The sequence below is a fragment of the Equus przewalskii genome, chromosome 19, assembly GCF_037783145.1.
Source record: "Equus przewalskii isolate Varuska chromosome 19, EquPr2, whole genome shotgun sequence".
Classification (NCBI taxonomy): domain Eukaryota; kingdom Metazoa; phylum Chordata; class Mammalia; order Perissodactyla; family Equidae; genus Equus; species Equus przewalskii.
In genome coordinates this window covers 24000499-24025875 of record NC_091849.1, presented here as the reverse complement: position 1 = coordinate 24025875, position 25377 = coordinate 24000499, and the positions used below count along the sequence as shown (strand labels likewise).

The following is a 25377-nucleotide window of genomic DNA, read 5'->3' as shown; positions in this document are numbered from 1 at the left end:
AGACTATTTTTTATTAATAGGATGGAGACAAAATTTATTTAAGCAAGAATGTTCCTAATCATATGCTGCCCTTGCCTATTAAAGAGAGTTCCCTTAGAGGATAAATTTCTAAATTGTCCTCTTAGGGTAATTTGGTCTTTGTTAGAACTGAAGAGTAGGACAAGGGATTACATTTGTTTAAGCAGAACAGAGGCGGCAAGAAAGAAAGTATGGCAGGAAGAAGAAGAGATACACAGATGTGGTTATATGCGAATACTGTTTGGGAATTGAGAGTGAGTGAGACAGAGGAGACCTGGGAATGTTAATGGCTGCCATCTCTTTGTGGGGTAGCAAGAGTAGAAAAGCACAGAGGATTCTAAAGATGCTTTGTGATGCATTAAGAAGACACTGCCATCCCCTTGACATTCTTAAAGGGAGGCTCCAAAAATAATTTTAATTGCTTGTAATTATTTTTGAATGATGAATGGATCATGAACCCTTGAATTTCCCTCCATGTAGGACTAAATTATAGTTCACACGTTTGAATCTTATTTGGGTTCTACTAAATCATGTTCTGCCAAAATATAAAATCAATAAATTTGAAAGTGTGCTTCAGTGGCTATTTACACTTCCAAAATGCTTTCTACCATGAGCTGTGGCAGCTAAAGAGTAAGCAATTCTAGAGCTGATTGGTGTCCAGAAGATTGTCCTGCATTAAAACAACCTCAATGTTTTCATTCCCAACATAAAATACTTACTTTTTGGGGACTGGGTGGCATGAGGGATGGAGCCTTGCTACTCACAGGTCAGTGAACCTCTCTGTCCTGTGGGTGTGTGATGGTTTTCAGAAGAATTCTCATGGCACTCAGTACTCTTGACGCTGGGAATTCTGTTTATATCTCTGACTGGGGAATAAAAGCACCTCTTTCCACAGCCACAGCCACAGTGCGCTAAAGACTTCTGAATCTGGGAAGAGAATATAGTAATTAAAGATGTCACGGTACAGAATATATAGTAGGATAAATAGAAAGAAAACCATACCTAGATTTGTCATAGTAAAACTGCCAAAAATGGGGGGGAGGGGGACAGGAGAGAGAGAAAGAGAGAGACCTCTTAAAAACAGCCGTATACAAAAGGCACATTATTTTCAAAGGAGCAATAATGACTGACAGCTGCCTTCTCAACAGACACAATGAAAGCTGGAAACCAATGTGTAACGTGCAAAAAACTACTGTTATCCTAGACGTCTATATCTGGCAAAAAAAGTCCTTAAAGAATTAAGGTATATAAATACATTTTCAGGTAAATGGTGAGAATTCATCAGTAACAGACCTCTAATGAAAGAATTATTAAATAAGAATGCTTTGGGCAGAAGTAAAATAATCACAGAAAAAGCATAGAAGTACAGGGACAAATGAAGAGAGAGGAAGAGGGAAAATATTGGAGTAAATCTAATAATCACAGAATTCACAAAACAAAAACGATAATACCTTATAGGGTATAAAATATGTGTACACTAAAAGGCACAACAATAAATAGCACAAAAGATGAGAGGATATAAATGAACTTACGTGTTCTAAGGTGATTTCATTAATAAAAATTGGTAAAAATTATTAACTTATATTAGACTAAAATAAGTCAAGGGTACATGTTTTGATTTCTAGGGTAACTACTGAGGGATAGTAAAAATGTAAGGGAGATGATATTTTAAAGAAGCAATTAATGAAAAAGAAATCAATAATGAAGTTAAGAAGGAACATAGAATAGATGGGAAAAATTAGGATGATTATTTTAAGTCAAATGTATCAGAAAGACATGAAATATAAAAGGACTAAATCTTCCAAATTTTACATTAATCTGGATAGCAAAACCAAAATGTAATAGATTAAAAGGAAAATAGATCAGACAACGTAGACTTTAAGGCAAGATACATTACTAAAGAAAAGGAGGATATTTTATAATTATTTTGATCTACTGGAAGATATAATATTCTAAATTTCTAAGCATCTAACATTTTACAACCATAAAGCAAAATTTGAGGAAATTGTTCAACTTCCACATGGGATTGAGCAGATTGTAGATGATTGACCTTCCAGCTGGCAAAAACTTGAAAAGTCCAGATAAAATACAAAAGTATTCACTAAAAGGCATCAGACAGTAGCAATAAGACCATAGACACCAGGGAATAGCACCTCCGAGATGTGAACTGAAAGTGCCCACCAATTTCTCCTTGGTGTCATTTGCTAATTCTGGGAATTAGCAAAAGACTGGCAATCCAGGTTTGGCCCTAGTAGAAGGCTGCTGCTCTGGATAGAGAAATTAACCAAGCATTTGATAGTTGCACAGTGCTGGAGTGACAAAATTGAAAATTAAGGGAACTCAAACACGAAGTCAGTTTCTCTCCTTGAGATATTTGTTGAATTCTGAAGTTCATTGGGGCAAAGGGCAAAAATTCTAAGCTAAAAACCTATGAGGAGCATGGGAGAATTTCTCATACTGACCATGCTAAGGAGCTAAGATCTACCAGGGCCTGGAGGGCTCCAGCTGAATATACTGAGCTCTCCATTTAACACCTCTGAGGGCTATACCCAAGGAACAGGGTGGTACCAGAGGTGAACTGAGTCTTATCAAAATTGAAACTTAGCGTCATCTCAGCTCATTCCCTAATTAGATTAAAATGATCAGTTCCCTCCCTCCTCATCCAAATAACTGTTAGAGAAAAAGGGTGAATCTTTTCTGGCAAAGTATAATATATTCTGGAGTCCGAATAGCTTCTTATTCACAATGTCCAGCATTTAATAAAAATTACTGGGCATGCCAAGGGATAGGACCATGTGATCAAGAATCATAAAATGCCATTAAAAATAGTCCTACAACTGACACAGACATTAAAGTTACCAGGCAAGATGAACTCCAAAATATCTATGATTAATAATATACCAAATAAAACAAAGGAAAAGCTGAAGAAAATAGATGAAAAGGTAAAGAATTTGACCAGATTGAAGTATATAGAGAAAAAAAGAATAGAAAATAAAGAAAAGAGAGTAACAGAAATGTGGAATGAAATTAAAAGGCTAACAAATCTTACTTGAGTCTCAGAAAGAAAGGAGAGACAAAATGTGACTTAAGCAATATTTTAAGAGAAAACAGCCCCAAATAATCCAAACATAAAGAAAATAAACCACATGCACAAATCTCTGTGAATTTCAACCATGATAAAACGTTGAATATATGTCTATATGTATATTAAGCAAGTCCAAAGGCAAAGAGAAAGATCTTACCAGGAACTAGAGAGAAAAGGCACATTACTTTCAAGTAGCAATAGTAAGCCTAACATCTGACTTTTCAACAGAAATCATGAAAACCAGAAGATAATGAAATGAGCTCTATAAAGTACTGAAAAACAAGTCAATCCCAACCTAAAATTTTATGCCTAGTGAAAATATTTGTCAAAAGTCAGAGCGAAATTAAGAGGTTATCAGACAAACAGAGAAATTGTCACCAGCGGATCTTCACTAAAAGAAATACTAAAAGGAATTTTTCAGGCAAAAAGAAATCATCCCTGATAAATCCTGAAAATGCAAGGAGGATGGAGGAGCAATAGGAGAGTAAATATGGCTGCAATTACAGAGGCTATTGATCTTTAAAAGCAGCAGAGAGTACCTTGTGAGTTGAAATGTATACAGAAATAACATGCATCAGGGAATTAAAATACAGGATGAAATAATGCAAAGAGCAGGAGGAAGATACATACAGTTAAAAACGTTTTAAGATTCTGGCGTTATAGAGAAAATAGTAAAAGTATAATTTATAATATACTTAAGTAAAGAATGCATGTTTTAACGTCTTCGGTGCTTGAAAGAAACAATAAGTAATGTTATAGAAGGAAAATAAAATTAAAATGGATTAATCTAGAAGAAAGAAAAAGTGGAATGTAAAAGAGGAGGTCAAATAAAAAGTAAGTAGCGAACAGACAAAGAGAATCACAAGTATATCAGTAACTATACTAAATTAATGTGTACAAAATACTCCAATTAAGTATCAAGATTGTCAAACTCAATAAAAAAGGAAATGCAGCTCTATGCTGCAAATAAAAGACACATATTAAACATGAGGATACAGAAAGGATGAAATAAAAGGACAGAAAAGATATGCCAAGCAAGTATTAACCAAAAGAAATCTAGAATAACTATGTCAATATCAGATAAAATAGACTTTAATGGAGGAAGCATTACTAGAAACAAAGTGTGATATTTCATAATGGTAAAGAGAAAAATATCAGAATTCTACTTATGTTTGAACCTGATAATATACCTTTAGTTTATATTCATCATGAATTGAGAGAACTCCAAGAACTAGACAAATTTGCAATGAAGGAAGGGACTTTCACACACTTCTTTCAATAGCTGGTACAAAAAAAAGAGGCAGACAGAAAGTTGGGATATAGATGATTAGAACAAGAAAATGAACAGAGTGGACCTAATTGACATGTGAACACTGCACTCAACAAGGAGAGAACTCACATACTTTTCAATTGCCTGTGGGACATTTCCTGAAACTGGCAAGATGCTGGGTCATAAAGCAACCTGCAATTAATTTACTATGACTGAAACAATTCAGAATATTTTCTTTGATCACAGTGAAATTAAGGTTGCCATCAAAAGCAAGAGATAGATAACCCCTGTTACTTTGAAAGTGTTGTTTAGGTCGAAGAAGAAATCACAATTGAAATTAGAAAATACTTTTGCTAAATTATAATGAATATAACGTCAAAGCATGTGGGAAGCTTTTAAAATAATGCCCAGAAACAAATAGATAGCTTTAAACATATATATTGAAAGACAATTAAGTCTTAAAATCAATAATCATGTATCAAGTAGGTAGGAAAATAGGAGCAAATTAAACTCAAAGAAAGCAGAAGGAAAGAAATTACAAAGACTAGGACCAAAAATAATATGTAAAACCAACAAGGTCAAAAGTTGGTTCTTTGAAAATTAATAAAATTAATTAGTCAAGAAAAATAAAGAGGAAAATTATCAACATCACTAATGAAAAAGCGTGCATTATAATAGTAAGTCTTAGTACATAATGAAGAAAACAGCATTTTATGAAAAACTTCATGACAATGAAGCTGACAATTTAAATGAAATTGAAAAGTCCCTCCACACACACACAGAGTCATAAGATATAACTTTTAATATTTTTGAATAGGGCCTCATGAAGGCAAAAGTGACAAGGGTTCACAAAAGGCATCAGTGGCCCTATTCCCACTGAAACCCCAGGTTTCTATTGCTAAAATGAAAAAGGGAACAACAAATACTGGGGACAATTGACAGTTTCTGCCCCAATCTGTGCCCGTGGCTGTTCAGCACCATAAATGTTCTTCTTCACACATTAGAACACACTCTCAGCTCCCTAAAAACAGACTCAAGTGTCCACCCAGTGACTGCACACAGTTCAACACTGAGAGACTCCAGGTCCACAGGTGATGCCTCTCTGACTAGGGACCCGTAAACTACTAAATGAACTGTACACTCCCCACCCCCCGCCCCATATCCAACATGTAAAGGCAGAGTAGGAATAAAATATAACCGGGGAAATAAAAGGAGTAGAACAAAACGAACAGAAAGCCCGCCTTCTCCTAAAAGGGAAGAACTGAAAGCACAGAACCTTTAATGGTACAGTCTGTTGGGCAGAAAAGGCAAAGACTGTTGTCCTGGAGTGAACTAATTTCTTGGTTTGACTCGATTCTGCTCTCCAAAAGGCACTTCCTTGTTCTTTATGGCTGATGGATTTGACCCCTCCTTTATCTATTATTCTCTGTGGCTTCCCTCCTTTTGTAGCTCAGTTTCTGCTGAGGTTAATTTGGACATCCAGGGTAGGCCAATTACAGCTGCCTGTAAACTAGGCTTCTGGTTTCGTTGCCTGAGTACTGGGAGCAATCATTGGAGGCAGCAGCTCTAGGACTGTGGGAATAGACCAGGTGAACAGAGACTTTCAGTTTTGTATTAACCCTAAACTAGTTCCCACTACCAACACATACCACCTTCAGAATTTCTCAGCTGTATTTGTAGATTTCCTAACTCTGCTGGCTTTCACTCTAATATGGTCTCATTTTCTCAATATTTTAATATTCTTTACTGCTAAAGCCAAGCTTTCTGACTCTGTAGTGCAACCAGAAAGTTACTTATATCCACATACTTTTTCTGACATTTTAATGGAATTTGGGTAGTAGGAATGGGCAATTCAGGAAATCAACAGTTATCTCTCTTAAACCTCAAATGATTAGGTTGGCTGTTCCTGTAGCATCTGTGTTACTTTACGTCAGTTTATTCTCACTCTTTTTTTGCATAGATATTGTGGATTTCTTAATGGATTTATACTGGTAATTGGAACGATAGCAGGAATAATTTCTTCCACTCTGACTGGAATAATTCTTAATCAGGTAAGGAACTTCCAGACATGGGTGGTTATTTTTCTGATAGCAATTGTACAGAAAAAGAAAGTAATACATATACAAAAAATTGCAGAGGAGACATCAGCAGAAGGTGAGTTATGAGTTTTTGTATCATATTAAACTTGGTCCAATCAGGCACCCCTCAAACCTACAGATATATAATCTTTCTGGTTATATGTCAATTAGTTGTGCCAAGAACTCTTTAGTCATTCATCATTGGAATGGAAGTAGATCTCTGTGATTTTTAATAATGAATGTGTGTCTTGATCAAAACAGGTATTTAACTGGGTGAATGACAATATAAGTAACAAGATACAGTTTTGTCAGAAAAGGAATGAAAAATCAGGAACAAATAGAATTAAAGAATGACCAAAAGAAACACTTCTATGAAGGTTGACTTCTGTTTCTACAAGTGTTGTGGATAAGATTACCTGAAATTCTCCTCTTAAAACACTTAAAATGCCCTAGAAAGTTGTAACAATCATTTTAAATCCATGCCTGATCTTGAAAAAAAATGTAAGAGAAAATTTCAGAGATTAAAAATGAAGGAAGAGCTTGGGGCCAGCCTGGTGGCATAATGGTTGGGTTTGCACACTCTGTTTCGGTGGCCTGTGGTTTGCAGGTTCAGATCCTGGGCACAGACCTATGCACTGCTAGTCAAGCCATGCTGTGGTAGCATCCCACATGCAAAAAAATAGAAGATGATTGGCAAGAATGTTAGCTTAGGGACAATCTTCCTCAAGCAAAAAGCAAAAAGAGGAAGATTGGCAACAGATGTTAGCTCAGGGCCAATCTTCCTCACCAAAAAAGAAGAAGGAGAAGGAGAAGAAGAAGAAGGAAGAGCTTGATTCCAGAGAGGCAAATCATCATCAAAGCCACTGGCTACCTTGGGCAACTACCCATCCTCGGTGGTCTATACCTTCAGTTGTAATGGACAGAAAATAAGAGATAATATCCCAAAACTACTCATAAAAGAAGAGTCAGAATGGAAATGCTGGCATAAATCTGTGATCACTAAGGACTACATCCTCACACCACGAGCACCATGTAGCTCATATACAAACTTGGTTTATTTGGAGGAAAACTTACAAGCTGAGAAGTAGTAGGGTGCATGCGATTCCTCCAAATGCTCCTTATCCCATGTCTTGGACCAAGGAGAGAGAGTTTGCATTCACCACGGCCAAATTTCTCATAGAGAGGAACCTTCCACCATCATGCTCCATGACTTAGGATATCAGATAGGCATTGGCAGGAAACATCTTGATAGCCATGGAAGCTCCCTGGTGAGAGAAGTGGCCTCACTAGAAAAGAACTCCAGGAGACCAGGGTGCATCTTCCCCCCGGGGCATAGAACCCACTCAGCTTGTTCTTCGATTGGACTCACTCAGATCTGCTGAGCTGCCTTCCAAAAGTTCTCAGGTGAGCTAACTTCCCTACTAACTTCCAAAACAGGGGAGGAAATGTAGCTCCAGAACTCTCCAAAGTGTCTCTGCCCAGTAAGAAAACCTGTCTGTCTCAGCCTCAGCTTCCAAGGGAGAGGAAAACTTGAATAAAGATTCTTCTGAATATTTGAAACAATAAACCATTGTTCACAAGGGTGAGGCGCAAATTCAAACTCTATTTGTTCCAAATGCCATAAGCCAAGTATTGAATTTCAAGTGGTCCACAGATGCCTAGTGGAAGTAAGTAAAATTTTTCTGGAGAAACTTACCCTAAATTCATACTCCAGAATTTCCTCCTGCATAACATTTCAGTGAATATGACTTCACAGTCAATCAATCAAAAATCACAAAACACTTGATGAAAAAGGTGACATGTGAGAGAAGAATTAAAAACCACAGAATCAGATCTTCAGAGATATTGGAAATCTATGCATATGTTTAAAAAAGTAAAAGACCATTGAAAATATAAATAAGAAACATAAAATTTGACCAGGAACCAAATCTAACCTCTAGCGATTAAAAATACAGAAATTGTGGAGCTGGCCTGGTGTTATAGTGATTAAGTTCACCCATATCACTTCTGCAGCCTGGAGTTCATGGGTTCAGATCCCGGGTGCGGATCTATGCACTGCTCGTCAAGCTATGCTGTGGTGGCATCCCACATACAAAATAGAGGAAGAGTGGCACTGAGGTTAGCTCGGGAACAATCTTCCTCAAGGAAAAAGAGGAAGATTGGCAATGGATGTTAGCTCAGGGCCAATCTTCCTTACCAAAGGGAAAAAAATATATATATATATAAATTGAAACAAAAAATTGCAAGTTAAATACAACTAAAAAGAGAATTAGTGAGGCTTCTACTTCCATTAACGGGAGAGTAATTGATTTGGGCCAACCCTCTTAATAAAGACAATGAAATAGGCTAGAAAAATATAAAAAGAGTCTTCTGTGAAGCTTCAGAGAACTAAAGAGGTAAAAAACTTTAACAGGTAGGATCTGGGAGAAGCCAGGAACTGAAAGAGTTGAGCAAAGGACCAAGGGTTATTTTCCTCCTGGGGTGAGGAAAGCTGATTTTTTGGCTGCTCTCCAGCACCTGCTGAGGATGAGCAACCTGATAAATTAACTTGTTTTAGTCTGAGACCTTCCAATGGCTGCACTGATGGAGTAAGGTGAACAGAAATAAACCAGTCCTCACGTGGCCTGCTTTGGTCATCTGGATAGACCAGAAAATATCAAACCTTAATTGAAAAGGATTCAGGAGGGCCAGTGCCCCAAATCAGCCTGGAAGAAGCAAACAAAAACTCTGCTTGGAGGCAAATGGCATCACCCATCAAATTGTCGGTAGAAATAGTTTTTAAGTACAATCTTCTGCACACAACAAAAGATCACCGGGCACATTGAGGAGGCATGACAAAATGGGGGAAAACCAGCAGAGCCACAAATAAGAGCAAACAACAGTAGCAACAGAAGTAGACCCCAAGGACAACAGATAATGGAATTATCAAATTAGCAGTAACACCAGTACGCTACGCTTACTCTGTTCAAAAAAGTAGAAGCGAAGCTTGAAAGTTTCTGTAGAAGGCTTAAAACTGTATGAGTAACAGAATATTTGAAAAAGTACTACTAAAAATAAATTTTAGAAATGGAAAATTTAAAAAACAAAATTAGGAACTCACTGAGTGAATTCGACAGACACAGCAGTGGGGCCAACAACCCCAAAGCCCAGTAGCAAAAATTTATAAGGGTTTTTTTTTCTCCATTGATAGATTTATCACAAGTCAGCTAACGGGGTTAACTGGGAAGAGCCCCTTCTCCAAGCATCCCCAATGGCCAAAGCAGAGAAAAGAGATGCAGTGAATTGTGCAATGGCTCTTCTGTTCCATTGCATGGTCCAAAGCAAGTTTCATGGCTAAACCTGACTTTATGGGAGCTGTGGAGTGCAACCTTGCCATGTGCCTGGAAAGAGGACCAAAAATGTTTGGTGAACAACTTGTTGATTACCTCAGTTCACTCTTCTAGCCACCAAAAATTCAGTTTACACTCCTTCCTGCATGTGGAACAATTTTACTCCTCTATAAGGGAGGCGACACAACCCTAAAGTCCCTCCTAGTTATGGCGTCAAGTTCAAAGTGCAAAATATGTCGTCCTTTCATTGAGACATAATGCATAACTGTCCTCTGCAGCAGGGGTTACATGCTCCGTCATGCTGTACACTATTGCAGCACAGCAATCCAACAGCCACAATAAATACTTCCCTTCAGAAAAGGAAGATTGGGAGACAAACAGCAACCATTGGTCCAGAGGAATGCTGACCCTGAGGGCAAACATTTTGAGAGCTACCTATTGGTGAATATTTGAATGTTTTTGATTAGGCCCAGAAGTGGCTGAATGTAGGGACTGGAGGATTAAATTTGAAAGCTTCAATTTTTCAATGATTCTATAAACCAACAAGATCAATAAAACTGAAAATAGAAAAAGTAAAGAAGAACACGGTTTAGTAAGTCTGCTCGGAACAAGCTCAACATACTTAACAGCATTTATAAATACCAGAAATACCATGTAGGAAAAAAATAAATCTAAATAAGATGCCATTCACACTGGTAACAAAAGTTATAAATATCTTGGAATTAATGCAACCAAAAATATGTAAGACCATAATGGAGAAATTTTTTAAACTACTGACTTTATAAAATACTATTAATAATGCAATGTGTAGAGTTATAAGTAAAAACTAGATAGGCTAATGTATAAGAAAAAATAGTGTATGTTATCTGAGAGAGTGATGGGAAATGAAAACGTTCAATTTTTTTTAATGAATCAGTTTTTATTCAGAGACTATAGAGTTCTTCTCCAACTTTCTTTTGTTAATTTTTTATTGTGTAAAAAACGCATAGTATAAATTTACCCTTTTAACAATTTTTAAGTGTATGTTACAGCATTGAATAGTTAACTGCATTGTTAACTATATGCACATTGTTACACAACAGACATTTAGAACTTTGTCATCTTGCATAACTGAAACTCTATACTCAATGAACAACAAATCCCCATTTCTCCCTCCTCCCAGCCTAATTTTTTTAAAATATAAGGATTGATAGTAATTTTTTTAATATATGTGTTAAAGTTTTAAGGGCAACCATTAAAATAGACACAGAGTGTAGAATTTTCAAACTAGAAGAGGGGGGAGAAATGGAATGAGAACAAAGAAAGCAAAAGCAAAAACTCCCCAATTTGAAAGAAAGTAAGAAATGGTGTGAGGTGTGGGTAAGAATATAGGTAAAAAATAGGACAAACTGAAAGCACAAAGAGGGATGGTAGAAATAAATCCAAATATACCAGTGATCACAATAAATATAGATGGACTAAACTCTACAGTTAAAAGACAAAGTTTGTAAAACCAGATTAAAAACAAAATCCATTCATATGTCATTTATGTATAAGATACATATCTAAAACAAAGAGAGAGAAACATTGAAAGTTGTAAGGGCAGCATAAAAAAAATGAAGCAAATATTAACCAAAGAAAGATGGTATTATCATATTATCAGGAAAAATGTTTTCTTTAAGCAAAAATACTAGAAACAATGAGAGTCAGCTACTTAGCAGTTTACAGTGCGTATTTCTCTGGTGAAACAATCTTGTTCAAATGTTAACTCAGCTACTTAAAAGCTGTGTAACCTGGAAAGATTTCTTAATCTAAGTCTTAGTGTCTCTAGCTGTAAATGGCCAAGATGACATAGAAACCTCATGAGGGTAAGGTGATTACCAAATCAGATCATGCATGTGAGTGTCAGACGCTTGTGTGCTTGTGTGTTCAACGAATAATAGCAACTAGTATTGTTGTTTCCATATCCTTTTAAATCAGGAAAAATAAAAGTGTGTTTGCATCTATCCTATTGTTTAGCATTCTGAAAATGCTGGCAAACACAATTGGTTAAGAAAACTAAATTACAAGTATATACGGTGTAAATGCAAAGAAAAAATAACATCATGTATAGAGAATATAATTGTCCTCTTGTGGGAAAACATCGAAGTTAGATATCATACTGTGGAAAAATCTAAAGCACAGTAGCAACCAGTGTTGCAAAATACCTGTGGGGAAAAAAACACTGAAAATTGTGCAAAGTCCATATGAAGAAAACTGCACATTTATTGAGCAACATTAGTGAAAATACATGAAAGGAGAGGCATATCAAGCTTTTAGGCTGGACTTCAATTCCAAATCACAATGAATTCTATAGTCTTAACAAAGTTATTGCAAGCTTAATTATTTATCATTAAATTTCTAAGCACCTCTTGGTCCTTTTCTTAACTTTCTGTTTGCCAATGCCTGTCCAGTTTGGCATATTTTAGTTACAGAAATCACTATAATTAAATAGAATTAATGTCTAGTCTAGCAACTAACATTATTATTTTATTTTTTAGATGTCTAACCTTAATTGTATTTTAAATGAAACTAGTGATAATTTTGTCAAATTCTGAAAAAAATACATTCTGAATAACAAAGTTTCATTTCAAACCAGAGGGGATTGATTAATTTTTTTTTAAACATAGTGGCAAGCCCACTTGTAGAAAAATGTAATTATACTCTGTTCTCATATCTTACCCCAAAATTAATTCTAGATGAGTAAAATGTAAATGAAGAAAGGAAACAATAAAGATACAAAAGTAAAATCAGCGTTAATGATTATATAAACTCTGGGCAGGACATCCTTCAAAAGCGTGGCACAAGAGACCAAAACTCAATTACAATGCATTATACATTTAACTACATAAAATTTAACCTCAGCTGATGAAAGAAATAAAGGACAAAGTGGTAAAATCTGAAACATAATTGAAATTTAATGTAATCTTTGAACATAGATGCAAAAATGAAATAAACTACCGCACATAGAATCCACCAGCATATTAAAATACATTTGACACCATGATTAAGTAGGCCATTTTCTATGAAAGTAAAAGTGGCTTGATATTACAAAATCTATTAATGAAGCTGGTCGTATTGAAAGGCTGAAAGAGAAAATGTGTCAGACATTTTCATAGATTAAAAAAAGGTATTTAATAAATTTTATTCAAAAGCATTGATGTGTATGTAATTAACCACCAAGATATTCAAACTTTTAGCAGCAAAAAGTGAAAAACAATTCAAATATAAAGAAATAAGGGATGTGTTTATAAACTTTATGGATCTAAACTCTGGATTACTAATCAGTTAGTAAAGGTTATGGTACAGTTGAATATTTCTTGATATGCAAGCATGTTTATGATATATTTCTAAATGAAAAACCATGTGCATTCTTGGCTTTAGCACTATGTACATCATAATGTCATTTTTCTGCATGAAAAATTATATGTACATTGACAGAGGTGAAAAAGTAGAAAGACAAATAGCGATTATGTTTGTAGAGTGAAACTGTGACTTTTTTAAAGTGTTTTTCCATGTGTGTTAAGTGATCTGTGTTGAGCCTATATTAATTTTAATGTCATATTCTAAATGTTACCAAATATAACAACAAGGTTAATAATTTAAAATTATTTTGCACTTCAATCCCTCAGGATCCAGAATCTTCCTGGTTTAAAATCTTCTTCCTGATAGCAGGCATTAATGTGATAGGCGTAATTTTCTACCTTATATTCGCTAAAGCAGAAATTCAGGACTGGGCTAAAGAAAAACAACACACACGCCTCTGAAGGTAAGAAGGGATAGATTAAGGACAGATTTTGAAACTGGGGATGCAGGACGGAGAGGAGTTGAGGATGGCCCCTGAGCAAACTGTGGTGTTGCTGACTGAGATGGGGAAAAACAAGGGGTGAAGACTTGGGGGAGAAGACGAGACCATGTGAAGTATGAAACTATTTGACATCCTGATGGAGACGGCATGCCACCCAGAAGATGTGCTACTCTGGAATTCTGGGAAGATACTGGGGCTAGAGATAAAAATTTGGGTGCCTGGGCCTCTCTAACATTTAAAGTTGAGGAAGAGAAGGGAAAATTTGCCAGGGAGACCAGGAAGGGCCTTCAATGAAGTAGGAACAGTTGCAGAGAGTGGTATCTCAGAAAAGAAGTGAAAAAGGTGGGTATAATTACCTGTGGCAAATGCTATCAAGCAGCCAAATTGTCTAAGGTCTGAAAACTTACTAATGGGTTTGGCAAGAGGTACGTTAAAGGTGACCCTGGCTAGAATGATTTTCAAGTGAATGATGGAGACAAGAGGCCCATTAAAGTTCGAAAGAGAATCTGATATTGTGCCTTTCTTCTCTAAACTCTGTCAGTGGTAAATAGAAGGAGAAATGTCTTTTCTGCAGAATTATTTCAGCTAATACATAAGCAAGAATTGATGGATATAGAATATCCCCCTTTTGTAAACCCCAGTGAATTAAGGGATCCAAGTATTGTGCGTTAACAGCTGTTAACATCACCAAAAGAGAGACATAGAGACATTGTGTACATCCTGATGAAAGAGCATACCACCACCAAGATCTTGCTAAGAAAATCAAACTGAATATGATCAAGCCTCTGGGAACAGCTAATGTTTTGGAAAAGATACAGAGAACAGAGAATATGTTGAAATAAATCCTAAGGATATCATCAGCAATTCTAAACCATAGGAAGGTTACAGGTCAAAAGACTCAGATTCTTTAACAAATAAATTATAAGGGGAAAAAAAGATGAAGGGGGAATCTCTACATTAAAAGGGACTTAAAAGATATAAATTTTTAAAAGCTGGTGAAACTAAACTCTATAGGGATACATACATAGGTGACAAATCTATAGAGACATACACAGAAGACATTACTCTAAATGTCAGGATAGTCATTACTTCTAAAAGGGAGAGAGAGGTTGTGATTAGGATGGATCACAGAAAACTTCTAGGGTCCTGGTGATATTTCATTTTTCACGTCTAGGGTTGTGATTAAAAGAGTGTTCATTGAGTTACACATTTGTTTTGTGACGTTTTCTGTATCTGTGTTTTATAAGAAATGAAAGAAGGAGGGAGAGAGGGAGGGAGGAAGGGAGGAAGGAAGGAAGGAATGAGAGAAGGTGAGCTGAGGAAATGGAGATAGCCAGAATAGACAGCCCTATAAAGGAGAGCAGAGAAATAGCATGGCAACTGTAGAGGGATGTGGCATTAGGGAGTTTTTGTTTGTTGTTTGTTTTAGAATTAGGTGCAATAATATATAAGCTGACAGTTTAATCCAATAGTGAGTTTTCACAATGTTGGAGAGAAGGTTCACAGGCAGAATTAAAGTCTTGAGTCATCCAGAAGGGATGCTATCCAAGCACAGTGCAGGGGTTGGCCTTGGATATGAACCTAGAGTTGATCCAAAGTAGCGGAGAGAAGGCAGAGTTTATGGGCACATACATGGTGGGTCAGGATGTGGGTTGGCATTTTATCTGTGCAATAAGCAGCAAGGTTTTCACTTAAGAGGGAGAAGTTGAGAGAGAAGGAAATAAAGGAATCCACGTTGGAAAAGGGTAAAATTACCACCATGAGTGGATGATATGATTGTTTACCTAGAAAATCCAAGTAGGTTGACTGGAAAGCTATAGAAACAATAAATGCATGCAATAAGTTTCTGACTAACCCATTAATAGAGAAATAAATTTTTTCACATTAAACAATGATAACCAGTTAGCAAATTTATTGAAAGAAATGATCCAGATGATGATTGGAGGGATATTTGATAGTATCAATCAAAAATTAAATTGACTCGGGGTTGCCAGTACTAAGAACATCCATAATGGTGCACTCACAAAAAACCACCAACATAGATATATACTCAAGATTGCTGCTTAAAAATGGCAAAAATCTGGGTCTGAAATTAAACATGTCCATCAATGCAGTCTTAGTTAATAAATTTTGTGTAAGTGAATGGAAGATAAGCAGTAGTTGGAAAATATGGTAGCTCGAACAAATATTTTAACACAGAAATTTCTGAGGCTGTCCTTATGAATAAGCTCATAACAGCACTAGGAAATACTCCCTAGGCATCAGCAAAGGTTTAGCCTCTATTTCCAAGGTATGGAGTTGGGAACAGTCATGGTTGCAATCATACTACTTTATTCAGATCCTATAAATCTTACTTGTTTCCACATAGTTGTCTATTAAATACTAAAAGTTATACTGATGTTTTCCACTACTATTTCCATTAATTTCTGTTTATGTCCAAGCAGTTGTTATTGAATATTCTGACGTTCTACTACAATTTCAAAAAGATTTTGACAATTATATCTTAATTGGAAATTTAATTTTGATTTTGTAAAATTATCAGCCTTTTCCGTATTATGATTTTTACTCTTAATTGACTTTCTGATATCGATATTGCAACCTCACATTTTCTGCGCATATGCTTGTTTGAGATTCCCTGGAATACTTTTTCGTAGCCTTTAAATTCCACCTTCCCAAGTCATTTCGTTTAGTATTTGTTTCTTACAAACGGTACATTGTTGGGCTTAATTATTTCACCCACTGAGTGCTGTCTGCTTTGTATAGATGAACTTAGTCCAACCGCATTTATTATCATTACAAATGTACTTCATTTTCTGTCATTTTATTTTATATCCCCTTAAAAAATGTCCTCCTTATCTTTGTGGCCTTCCTCTTCCTCCTGCTCCTTTGCCTGCCTCTAGTAATTCGGAAAGTTCATGGAATATTTTCAATTTTGGTTGTGCTTATACTCTTTAAGTTTTCTTTGAAAATGTGTTCATTTTTCATTAGTGTGCTATACTCTTTTTCTGCCTTCTTTTTCCTTCCAAAATATCTAAAATATTTGACTTTTCTAATCACTTTTCTCTGGCTAGGACTGATTCTACCTGAGCTTGTAATTGCCCAAGCACGGTGTGGGTAGAATTTCCTCAATTCTTTTCTGGTGTTTGCCTGGTCGCCATTTTCATCTTGCCATCAGGCTGGAGCTGGAGGCCTGGAGGCTTTAAATCTGCCTTTTAGACTCTAGGCTAGGTGACAGACAGCTCAGGGAACTCCAGCACAGGTAGTATGATAGTTCAAAAGATGTTTTCCTTGGCCTTGCTTTTTGTTGTGCTGGTGGTTGTTTCTTCAACATCCTGCGTCTTCAGGGCTGTCAGCCATTAGGCAGTGCACAGGCATTTTGTTTGCAGCAGCAGCCGTGTTTTTCCCATCACAGTCAAACTGACACATTGTTGCAAAGTTGGTCAATCTCAACTTCCCCTCTTGATTTAAGAAGATGGGGGAAAATAAGCAAGGGCTGAGTCATAACCACATATTTCTCCTCTATCCCAGAGGTCACAGCAAAAGGGCGTGGGGCGCCAGAATTGCAAGGGTCCATCTGGTTTCCAGATGCACTTTCCCCTGCTTCACTTCACTCTGGTGGAAAGATGGTACAGCCCCTGGCCTGGGGCATTTCCCTCTTATTTCCTGACGAATGCATCCAGCTCATGAGTCTGGTAGGCAGCTGCAAGTTGATTCCCAGTGTCACCTTTTCAATCAGTCCTCATTGTTTCGGATTTAGCAAATAGTGCTTGTTGGTTTTGGCATGAGGGAGTTCCCTAGTTTTTGCAGTTTTCTGTTTTGCTTCTTTGAATTTATTTCAGGGGTTCCGGGGATACTAGTTGTGTAAAGGGACATGCATTCTGCCTGTGGAAGTTCCTTATAGCAGGACTTCTCAACTTCTTTTGTATAATGGACCTCAGTTCAGAATATCATGCAGAAAACTCCGAAGGAGAACGATTATGTTGAAATAGTTATCAAGATATTTTAAAAGCACATTTGTAATAACATATATGCTTCTTTATTGATTCATTAAATAATGAGAACTAACAAGAGGTCTAATATAACTACTATAATTTCAAAATAATAGTGATGAGCAAAACAATGTTTTTTGAGATATTGATAATAACTATAATGCTATAAGAAAATATCTATGACACATTTATTTCCATCTTGTGGTCTGAAAGTCTCATGTCACAGAAAGCTAGCTGGGTCTGCCTAGCTTTTAACTCGTCAGCTGATTTGTATAAAAGACCCCTAAGCTCTTTCTTCTATGCGATGGAAGGGCCACGGGAACACCAGTGTTGGGCTGTGCTTAGGGCATCAATTGGCCTTAATGTGTCTTTGCAGTGAAGCAGCCTACCTTGCCATTGCTGCCCCCTCTCCCCAATAACTTTTGAACAAAATTGTTCAGGAAATGAATTGTTCAGGAAACTTTCCCTTCGAACCTGCTCCGTGAAGAAAGAATGATAAGTCAGGATCCCCTCCCCGTTTTTTTAAAGCACGGTTAGGTAATAAAAAGTCTTGTGGTCACTTTAAATAGCAAACACACACGTTACCTGGTTAGGTAATCGAAAATACTAATTTCAATATATAATGCAGCACACCAATTGCCCTTCAAGTATGACACTCCTTCCCTGTCTCTCTGGCTTGAACAAAGTTTCAGGCAGACCATCTCCTTCAGGGAAAGGATGTGACCATTTTCTTCTTTCTCTATCCTCATCCCCCAGTTTGCTGACCCCATTTCTGCCCCTCCTGGGGTATAACAAGGAGAGAAAAGAGAGGAAAGCAGGTAGGGAAATTTCTTGTTAGCCTAGCCCTATTGTCAGATATCTCAAGCTCCCTGGGCTAAAAGATGTTGAAAACACTCTTTCCTTCATGCACAAGAGGCCTCAAGGCAATGTCCCTTGGCTCCTTGGCTCCACTCCACACAGGTCACTCTTTATGGATATCCTATCACCCTTCCAGGTGGTCCCTTGGGACAGACTATCTCTCCTGTGACCTGCATCTGGTCCATGGGAAACACTAACACATCTTCAGGCCTAGATTCCTCAGGAATCTACTCCAGGTGGTTTCATTAAAGGCTCATCCCAGCAGATATGAATGTGGGGTGGGGCAGGCTTCCACCTACGCCAGAGGGAGGCAGGGTGGGAAAATCACAGCACAATTTTTTAAATTTTATTCACACAACAGTATAATTCACATGCCATGTAATTTACCTGTTTAAAGTGTACAATTCAGTGTTTCTTAGTATAGTCACAGATATGTGCAACTGTCACCACAGTTAATTTCAGAACGTTTTTATCACCACAGAGAGAAAACTTGTACCTTTACCATTACTCTCCTGTCACCCCATCCTTCCAACCCTAAACAACAAATAATCTCATTTCTAACGCATCCTCTCTGTAGATTTACCTATTCTAGACATTTGGAATAAATGGAATCACCTAATATTTTTTTGTGATTAGCCTCTTTCACTTAGCGTAATGTTACAGTGTTCATCCATGGTGTAGTATGTGACAGTACTTCATTCCCGTTTGTGGCCAAGTAATATTTGATTGCATGGATATACCACATTTTGTTTATTCATTCATCTGTTGATGGACATTTGGGTTGCTTCCACTTTTTGGCTATTGTGAATAGACTGCTATAGACATTTGTGTACAAGTTTTTGTGTGAATGTTTGTTTCTTTTGGGTATATACCTAGTAGTGGAAATACTAGGTCATATGATAATTCTATACTTAACTTTTTCAGGAACCATGAAACTGTTTGCCATAGTGGCAGCACCATTTTACATTCCCATCAGCAAATGTATGAGGGTTCCAATTCTCTACATCCCTACACTGTTATTTTCTGTTTGATTTTTGTTTTATTATTGCCATCCTATTGGGTTTGAAGTAGTTTTTATTTGTGTTTCCCTAATGTCTAATGATATTGAGCATCTTTTCATGTACTCATTGGCCATTTTTATATCTTCTTTGGAAAAATATTTATTTGAGTTTTTTGCCCATTTTTTAGTTGATTTGTTCGTCTTTTTGTTGTTGAGTTTATATATTCTGGGTATTGGACCCTTATCAGATATGTGATTGGCAAATAGTTTCTCCCATTCTGAGGTTGTCTTTTCACTTTCTTGATAGTGTTCTTTGATGCACAAAAGTTTTTAATATTTATGAAGTTCCCTTTATTTTCCCTTTTGTTGTTTCTGCTTTTGGTGTTATATCTAAGAAACCATTGCCAAATTTGAAGTTGTGAAGATTTACTCCTGTATTTTCTTCTAAGAGTTTTATTGTTTTAGCTCGTACATTTAGGTCTTTGATCTTTTGAGTTAACTTTTGTAAAGGGTGTGAGCTAAGGGTCCAGATTCATTCTTTAGCATGTAGCTATCCAGCTGTCCCAGTACAATTTGTTAAAAAGACTGTTCTTTCCACATTGAATGGTCTTGGCATCTTTATCAAAAATCAGTTTTCCCTAGACAGATTGGTTTATTTCTGGACTCTTACTTCTATTCTACTGGTCTATACAGCTATCTTTATGCCAGTACCACTCTCTCTTGATTACTCTTGCTTTGTAGAAAGTTTTGAAGTATGAGTCCTCCAACTTTGTTCTTCTTTTTCAAAGTTGTTTTGGCTATTCTCGGTCTCTTGAAATTCCACATGAATTTTAGAATCAGCTTGTCAATTTCCAAGGAGAAATCAGCTGGGATTCTGACAGAGATCACACTGAATCTATGGATAATTTCAGGAGTATCGCCATTTTAACAGCGTTTACTCTCCCAGTCCATGAACATAGGATGTTTTTCCATTCATGTAAATCTTCTTTAATTTCTTTAAACAATATTTTGTACTTTTCTGATTATAAATTTTACACTTTTGTTAAATTTGTTCCTAAGTATTTTATTCTTTTTAATGCCATTTTAAATAAAATTTTCTTAATTTTTGGATTGTTTGTTACAAGTATATAGAAATATAACTGATTTTTGTATGTTGATCTTGTATCCTGAAACCTTGCTAAACTGACTTATTACTTCTAATACTTTTTTAGAGAATTCCTTACAATTTCTATGTAGAAGATTATGTCATCCTTGAATATAGTTTGACTTCTTTTTCAATCTAGATGCCTTTTATTTCTTTTTCTTGCCTAATTGCCCTGCCTAGAACCTCTATTATAATGTTGAATAGAAATGAGAGAGTGGACATCCTTGTCCTGTTTTTGATCTTAGGGGGGAAACACACATTTTTAAATTCTTTCAAAGTCTTTATCCATCTCTGTTCTCCTGAAGCTTTCACTTTTATGTAATCCTAAATTGTTTTAGAACCATATGACTGGTTTTTTTAATCGCATCCTGAAGAATATCTGTAAGGTGCCCTTACACCTCACTTTGGAATTTTATATGTGTTGTATATTGTCACCAATACCAAAGTCTCCAATGTAACAATGTCTTACATCCTGTTTCAGAATTATTCACCACAAATTTGGCCAAATATAGGCCATCCCAGAAAAGAGGAGAACAAGAGATACCTTTCTTCCTTCCAGTGAACTGTGTGCACTTAAAGCAGTAACATTTTGGTGAGAGATATCAAATTTTCTCTCCGTTGCTGGTGAAATGACAGCATTGTGTAACATTTCCCCTCCACTGGATAAAATGCATCACGATTGCCTACACTAAAGGAATGCTTATATTCAGCTAACATGTAGAAACACATCTGGGGTACTTATACACAGTTATTAGGCAATGTAAGTAGTTTCTACTCAGAAAGCCAGAAAATGTCTATTAGTGTGAATGACATGTTTTAGTAACTAATAAAACTCCAAACACAAAAAAGAATAAAAATGTTCAGTATAAAAGAAAGATAGTGTGTGCCTTCCTCATTGTTACCCCAGATAGGTCCCTGGATTCATACACCGGTTTAGCACCTTAGCCACTTCCCTTTTTTGGGTTTTGGAGAACATGACACCAGCTGAATTAATATGGACACCTGCTAACCAGGTGAAGTTGAGTTTCAGTCCATTTTAACAGATAGCACTGCCCCAATTGCCACAGGGTACAGCAGTCTGTTCTTTGAAAGGACTAGGGATGCTTCTGAGCCAGAAGTCAAAGTGTGTCGTTGGTGTAGGATCACAAAGGGAAGTTTTATTTTCATTTTCTTAGTAACAAATTGATTATGAAGAATGGGAATTTGGTAAAACACAAAAAGTGTGCCTTGTTATTGCTGTGGATAAAATGTATTCTTATTAGGGAGAGCAGCAGTATCAAACTACCTGAGTTCCAAACCCTATAGGTGTGCAGTGTTTTTTTGTTTTTGGGATACAGCACAGATGTATAGCAAATGATGGATGGTTTCGTACCATGTGCCTGGACCTAGCAAGATGTTGGAATTGTTCACACCTTTTACACATAGACTTTTGAGAGTAAAGAAGAAGGATGATAAAATTGCACCAATCATATTCATTTTTATGTCAAGAGGAGAGAAGTGGGGGTCGGCCAGATGGCATAGTGGTTAAGTTCATGTGCTCTGTTTGGGCAGCCCAGTGTTCACGGGTTTGGATCCTGGGCACGGACCTACACACTACTCATCAAGTCATGCTGCAGCGACGTCCCACATACAAAATAGAGGAAGATTGGCACTGATGTTAGCTCAGCGACAGTCTTCCTCAAGCAAAAACAGGAAGATTGGCAAGAGATGTTAGCTCAGGGCCAATTTTCCTCACCAAAAAAAAAGAGGAGAGAAGTGTAACAAATGCCTAGTATAACCTATCATTGGGACAAGGAAGACAACTTGGGGAAAATATACTAAGCCAGACTATTTCTTTAAACTGTTTTAAAGCTTTCTTATATCCACTGAGTACAAGGACTCACCGGTGACATTTGGGTGCACTTTTTCTTTCTCTTCAAAACTTAGCATAAAACAGAGTTCTAGGAGAGCCTAGGGCCAGCCTCAAGGGAAGAGGAACCAGCACGTGAGCCGGGACTGAGAGACTGTCACCAGCTCAAGAAGAAGACAGCACGTGGATTCCTCGGAGACCAGTTTCCCCAACACACACCCTGTGTACATCTCTTCTGTAACACGTTTTGTTTGCAAAATGTCTAAATTTTAAATGCAGGTTTATTTGTCTTCCATTCCACATCAGTTGCCTTATGAACGATGGTTGAATAAACCAATAAACAAGCACAAGAAGACAAAATTTTATCTAAGACTTTGTGAAAGAGCTTTTCTACAATTTTCAACTTTCACTGCTCCGTGTTGTAGATAGGTGGGCCAGTGGAAAATCTGAGATTTCTGTACAGTCATGTGTCACTTAATGATGGGGATACATGCTGAAAAATGCATCATTAGGCAATTTCATTGTTGCGAGAACATTATAGAATGTGCTTACACAAACCTGGATGGTGTAGCCTACTACACACCTAGGACGTACGGTGTGCAGCCTATTGCTCTTAGGCAAACCGGTATGGCACGTTACTGTGCTGAATACTGTAGGCAATTGTAGCACAATGGTAAGTATTGGTGTATCTAAACACATCTAAACATAGAAAAGGTAAGTAAAAATATGATATAAAAGATAAAAAATAGTACATCTGGATAGGGCACTTACCATGAATGGAGCTTGCAGGACTGGCAGTTTCTCTGGGTGCGTCAGTGAGTGAGTGGTGAGTGGATGTGAAGGCCTAGGACATTACTGTGCCCTACTCTAGACCTTATAAACACTGTACATTTAGGCTGCACTAAATTTATTTTTAAAAATTTTCTTTCTTCAATAATAAATTAACCTTAGCTTACTGTAACTTTTTTTTACTTCGTAAACATTTTAATCTGTTTTTAACTTTTTGACTCTTTTGTATTAACACAGCTTAAAACATAAACACATTGTACAGTTGTACAAAAATGTTTTCTTTCTTTATATCCTTATTCTGTAAGCTTTTTTCTATTTTAAAAATTTCTTATTTTATTTTTTTTTTTTTGCTTTTTAAACTTTTTTGTTAAAAGCAAAGACATAAACACACACATTAGCCTAGGCCCGCACAGGGTCAAGATCATCAAAATTACTGTCTTCTACTTCCACATTTTGTCCCACTGGAAGGCCTTCAGGGGCAATAACATGCCTGAAGCTGTCATCACTTATGATAACAATGCCTCCTGAAGGACCTGCTGGAGGCTCTTCTTGAGGAGGTGTCACTCTTTTCAGAAATAAGTCCATGGTGGTTTGCTTGGTTTCTTTCTTTCTTTCATGATAGATTTGCTTGTAAGCAGACGATGCACCATGAACATTTCTCTTTATTAATGAAAACCTTTCTGTGCTGTGGTCTATGTTTTCAAACTTTACAAGGACCTTGGTGAGGTCTGCAAACCTTCTGCTAAACCCTTTACTGTGAATTTTCTTGGGAGTTATTTTTTTTTCTTCTCCTGCAGTTTCCTTTCCTCTTGCCTATCCTTCTCCTGTGTGGTCCTGTTCCAGTTCCAACAGCTCCTCATTAGTCAGTTCCTCAGGAACCACCCTTAGGAGCTCCTCAATTTCATCCTCATCCACATCCAGGCTAAAGTTGTTTGCCATCTTAACAATAGCCTTGTTGATTTCACTATTGTTCATCCTTGGAAAATCCTTTGAAGTCAAGGCCGAACCTCTTGAGTGTCTTCTTCCAAATGCCATTCATAAATTCCTTGATGACATTACCCTAAGCCCAATCAAAATTCTTGATATAGTCATAGATGTTGTGATCCTTCCAGAATTGCATTAGTGTCTTCTCAGGGACTTCCTCAGTTGTAGCAATAGCCTGGGCAAATGCCCTCCTCAATAAGTAGGCCCAAAAGCTGCTATAACTCCTTGATCCATTAATTGAATCAAAGGAGTGGTGTTTGGAGGGGAACTACCATTTTGATATTGGCAGGAAAATCACCAATAAAAGGAGGATGTCTGGGAGCATTATCAACAATAAGCAAAATTTTGAAAGGTATGTTATTCTCTAAACAGTACTTCTCCATTTTGCTGGCAAAGCAATTGAGGAGAGCAACTTGGAAGATGAGCTAGATCATCTTCCTTCTTATTGCTCCTCTGGGTTATCGTGGCTTCTCATTGCTCCTCTGGTACACTGGCAGTGGTATTGACTTGGCCTGCTTATGGATGAAAGTCCTTTCAGGCATCCGTTTCTGGAATAGGGAGGTTTCATCCATATTGAATATTTGCTCTGGCAAGTAATATTCCTCCACAATCAGGTTATCCAGAGTTTCCAAAAATTCTTCAGCTGCATTCACATCAGCACTCGCAGACTCACCACTCACTTTCACAGTATGCAATGAATAACGATTTTTAAATCGTTCAAACCACCCAGTGCCGGCAACAAATTCAACATTGTAGTCAGCTCTAGTCTTTTCTTTCAACATAGCAAAAAAACTTTTTGCTTTGGCCATGATTGTCATGTTACTGAGAGGGATACACTTCTGTGTCTGGTCTTCAATCCATGTCATTAAAAGTCTCTCCATGTCTGATATGGGCCCTTCTCGAATTTTTGTTAGTCTCATTGCCTTCAATGAAGCAGATCCTTTAACAGCTTCCATCACTTTGTTCTTGTTCTTAGATCACAGTTATGGTAGAATGGGACATACTTGACTGATGAGCAATAACCATCATTGATTTTCCACCTTCATAGTCCTTAATCACTTTTAATTTTGTTTCTAGGTCAATCACTCCACATGGCCTCCTACTGACAATGTTAGCAGTGGAGTTCGTATGTTAGGGCCCATGATGAACAAAACAACA

General features: G+C 36.9%; 1 protein-coding gene across 4 annotated transcripts in view; it reads left to right on the top strand.

The window, feature by feature from the left end:
• Positions 1-22814, top strand: part of SLC17A1 (solute carrier family 17 member 1) — a 49180-nt gene extending 26366 nt beyond the window's left edge. For all 4 annotated transcript variants that reach the window (XM_070584237.1, XM_070584234.1, XM_070584236.1 and 1 more), the window contains 3 exons: positions 6334-6424; positions 13431-13567; positions 22524-22814. In XM_070584237.1, the coding sequence (XP_070440338.1) occupies positions 6334-6424; positions 13431-13565 (226 nt within the window). In that variant the 3' untranslated portion in view covers positions 13566-13567; positions 22524-22814. The remainder of the gene's footprint in view (positions 1-6333; positions 6425-13430; positions 13568-22523) is intronic.
• Positions 22815-25377: the final 2563 nt, after the last annotated feature.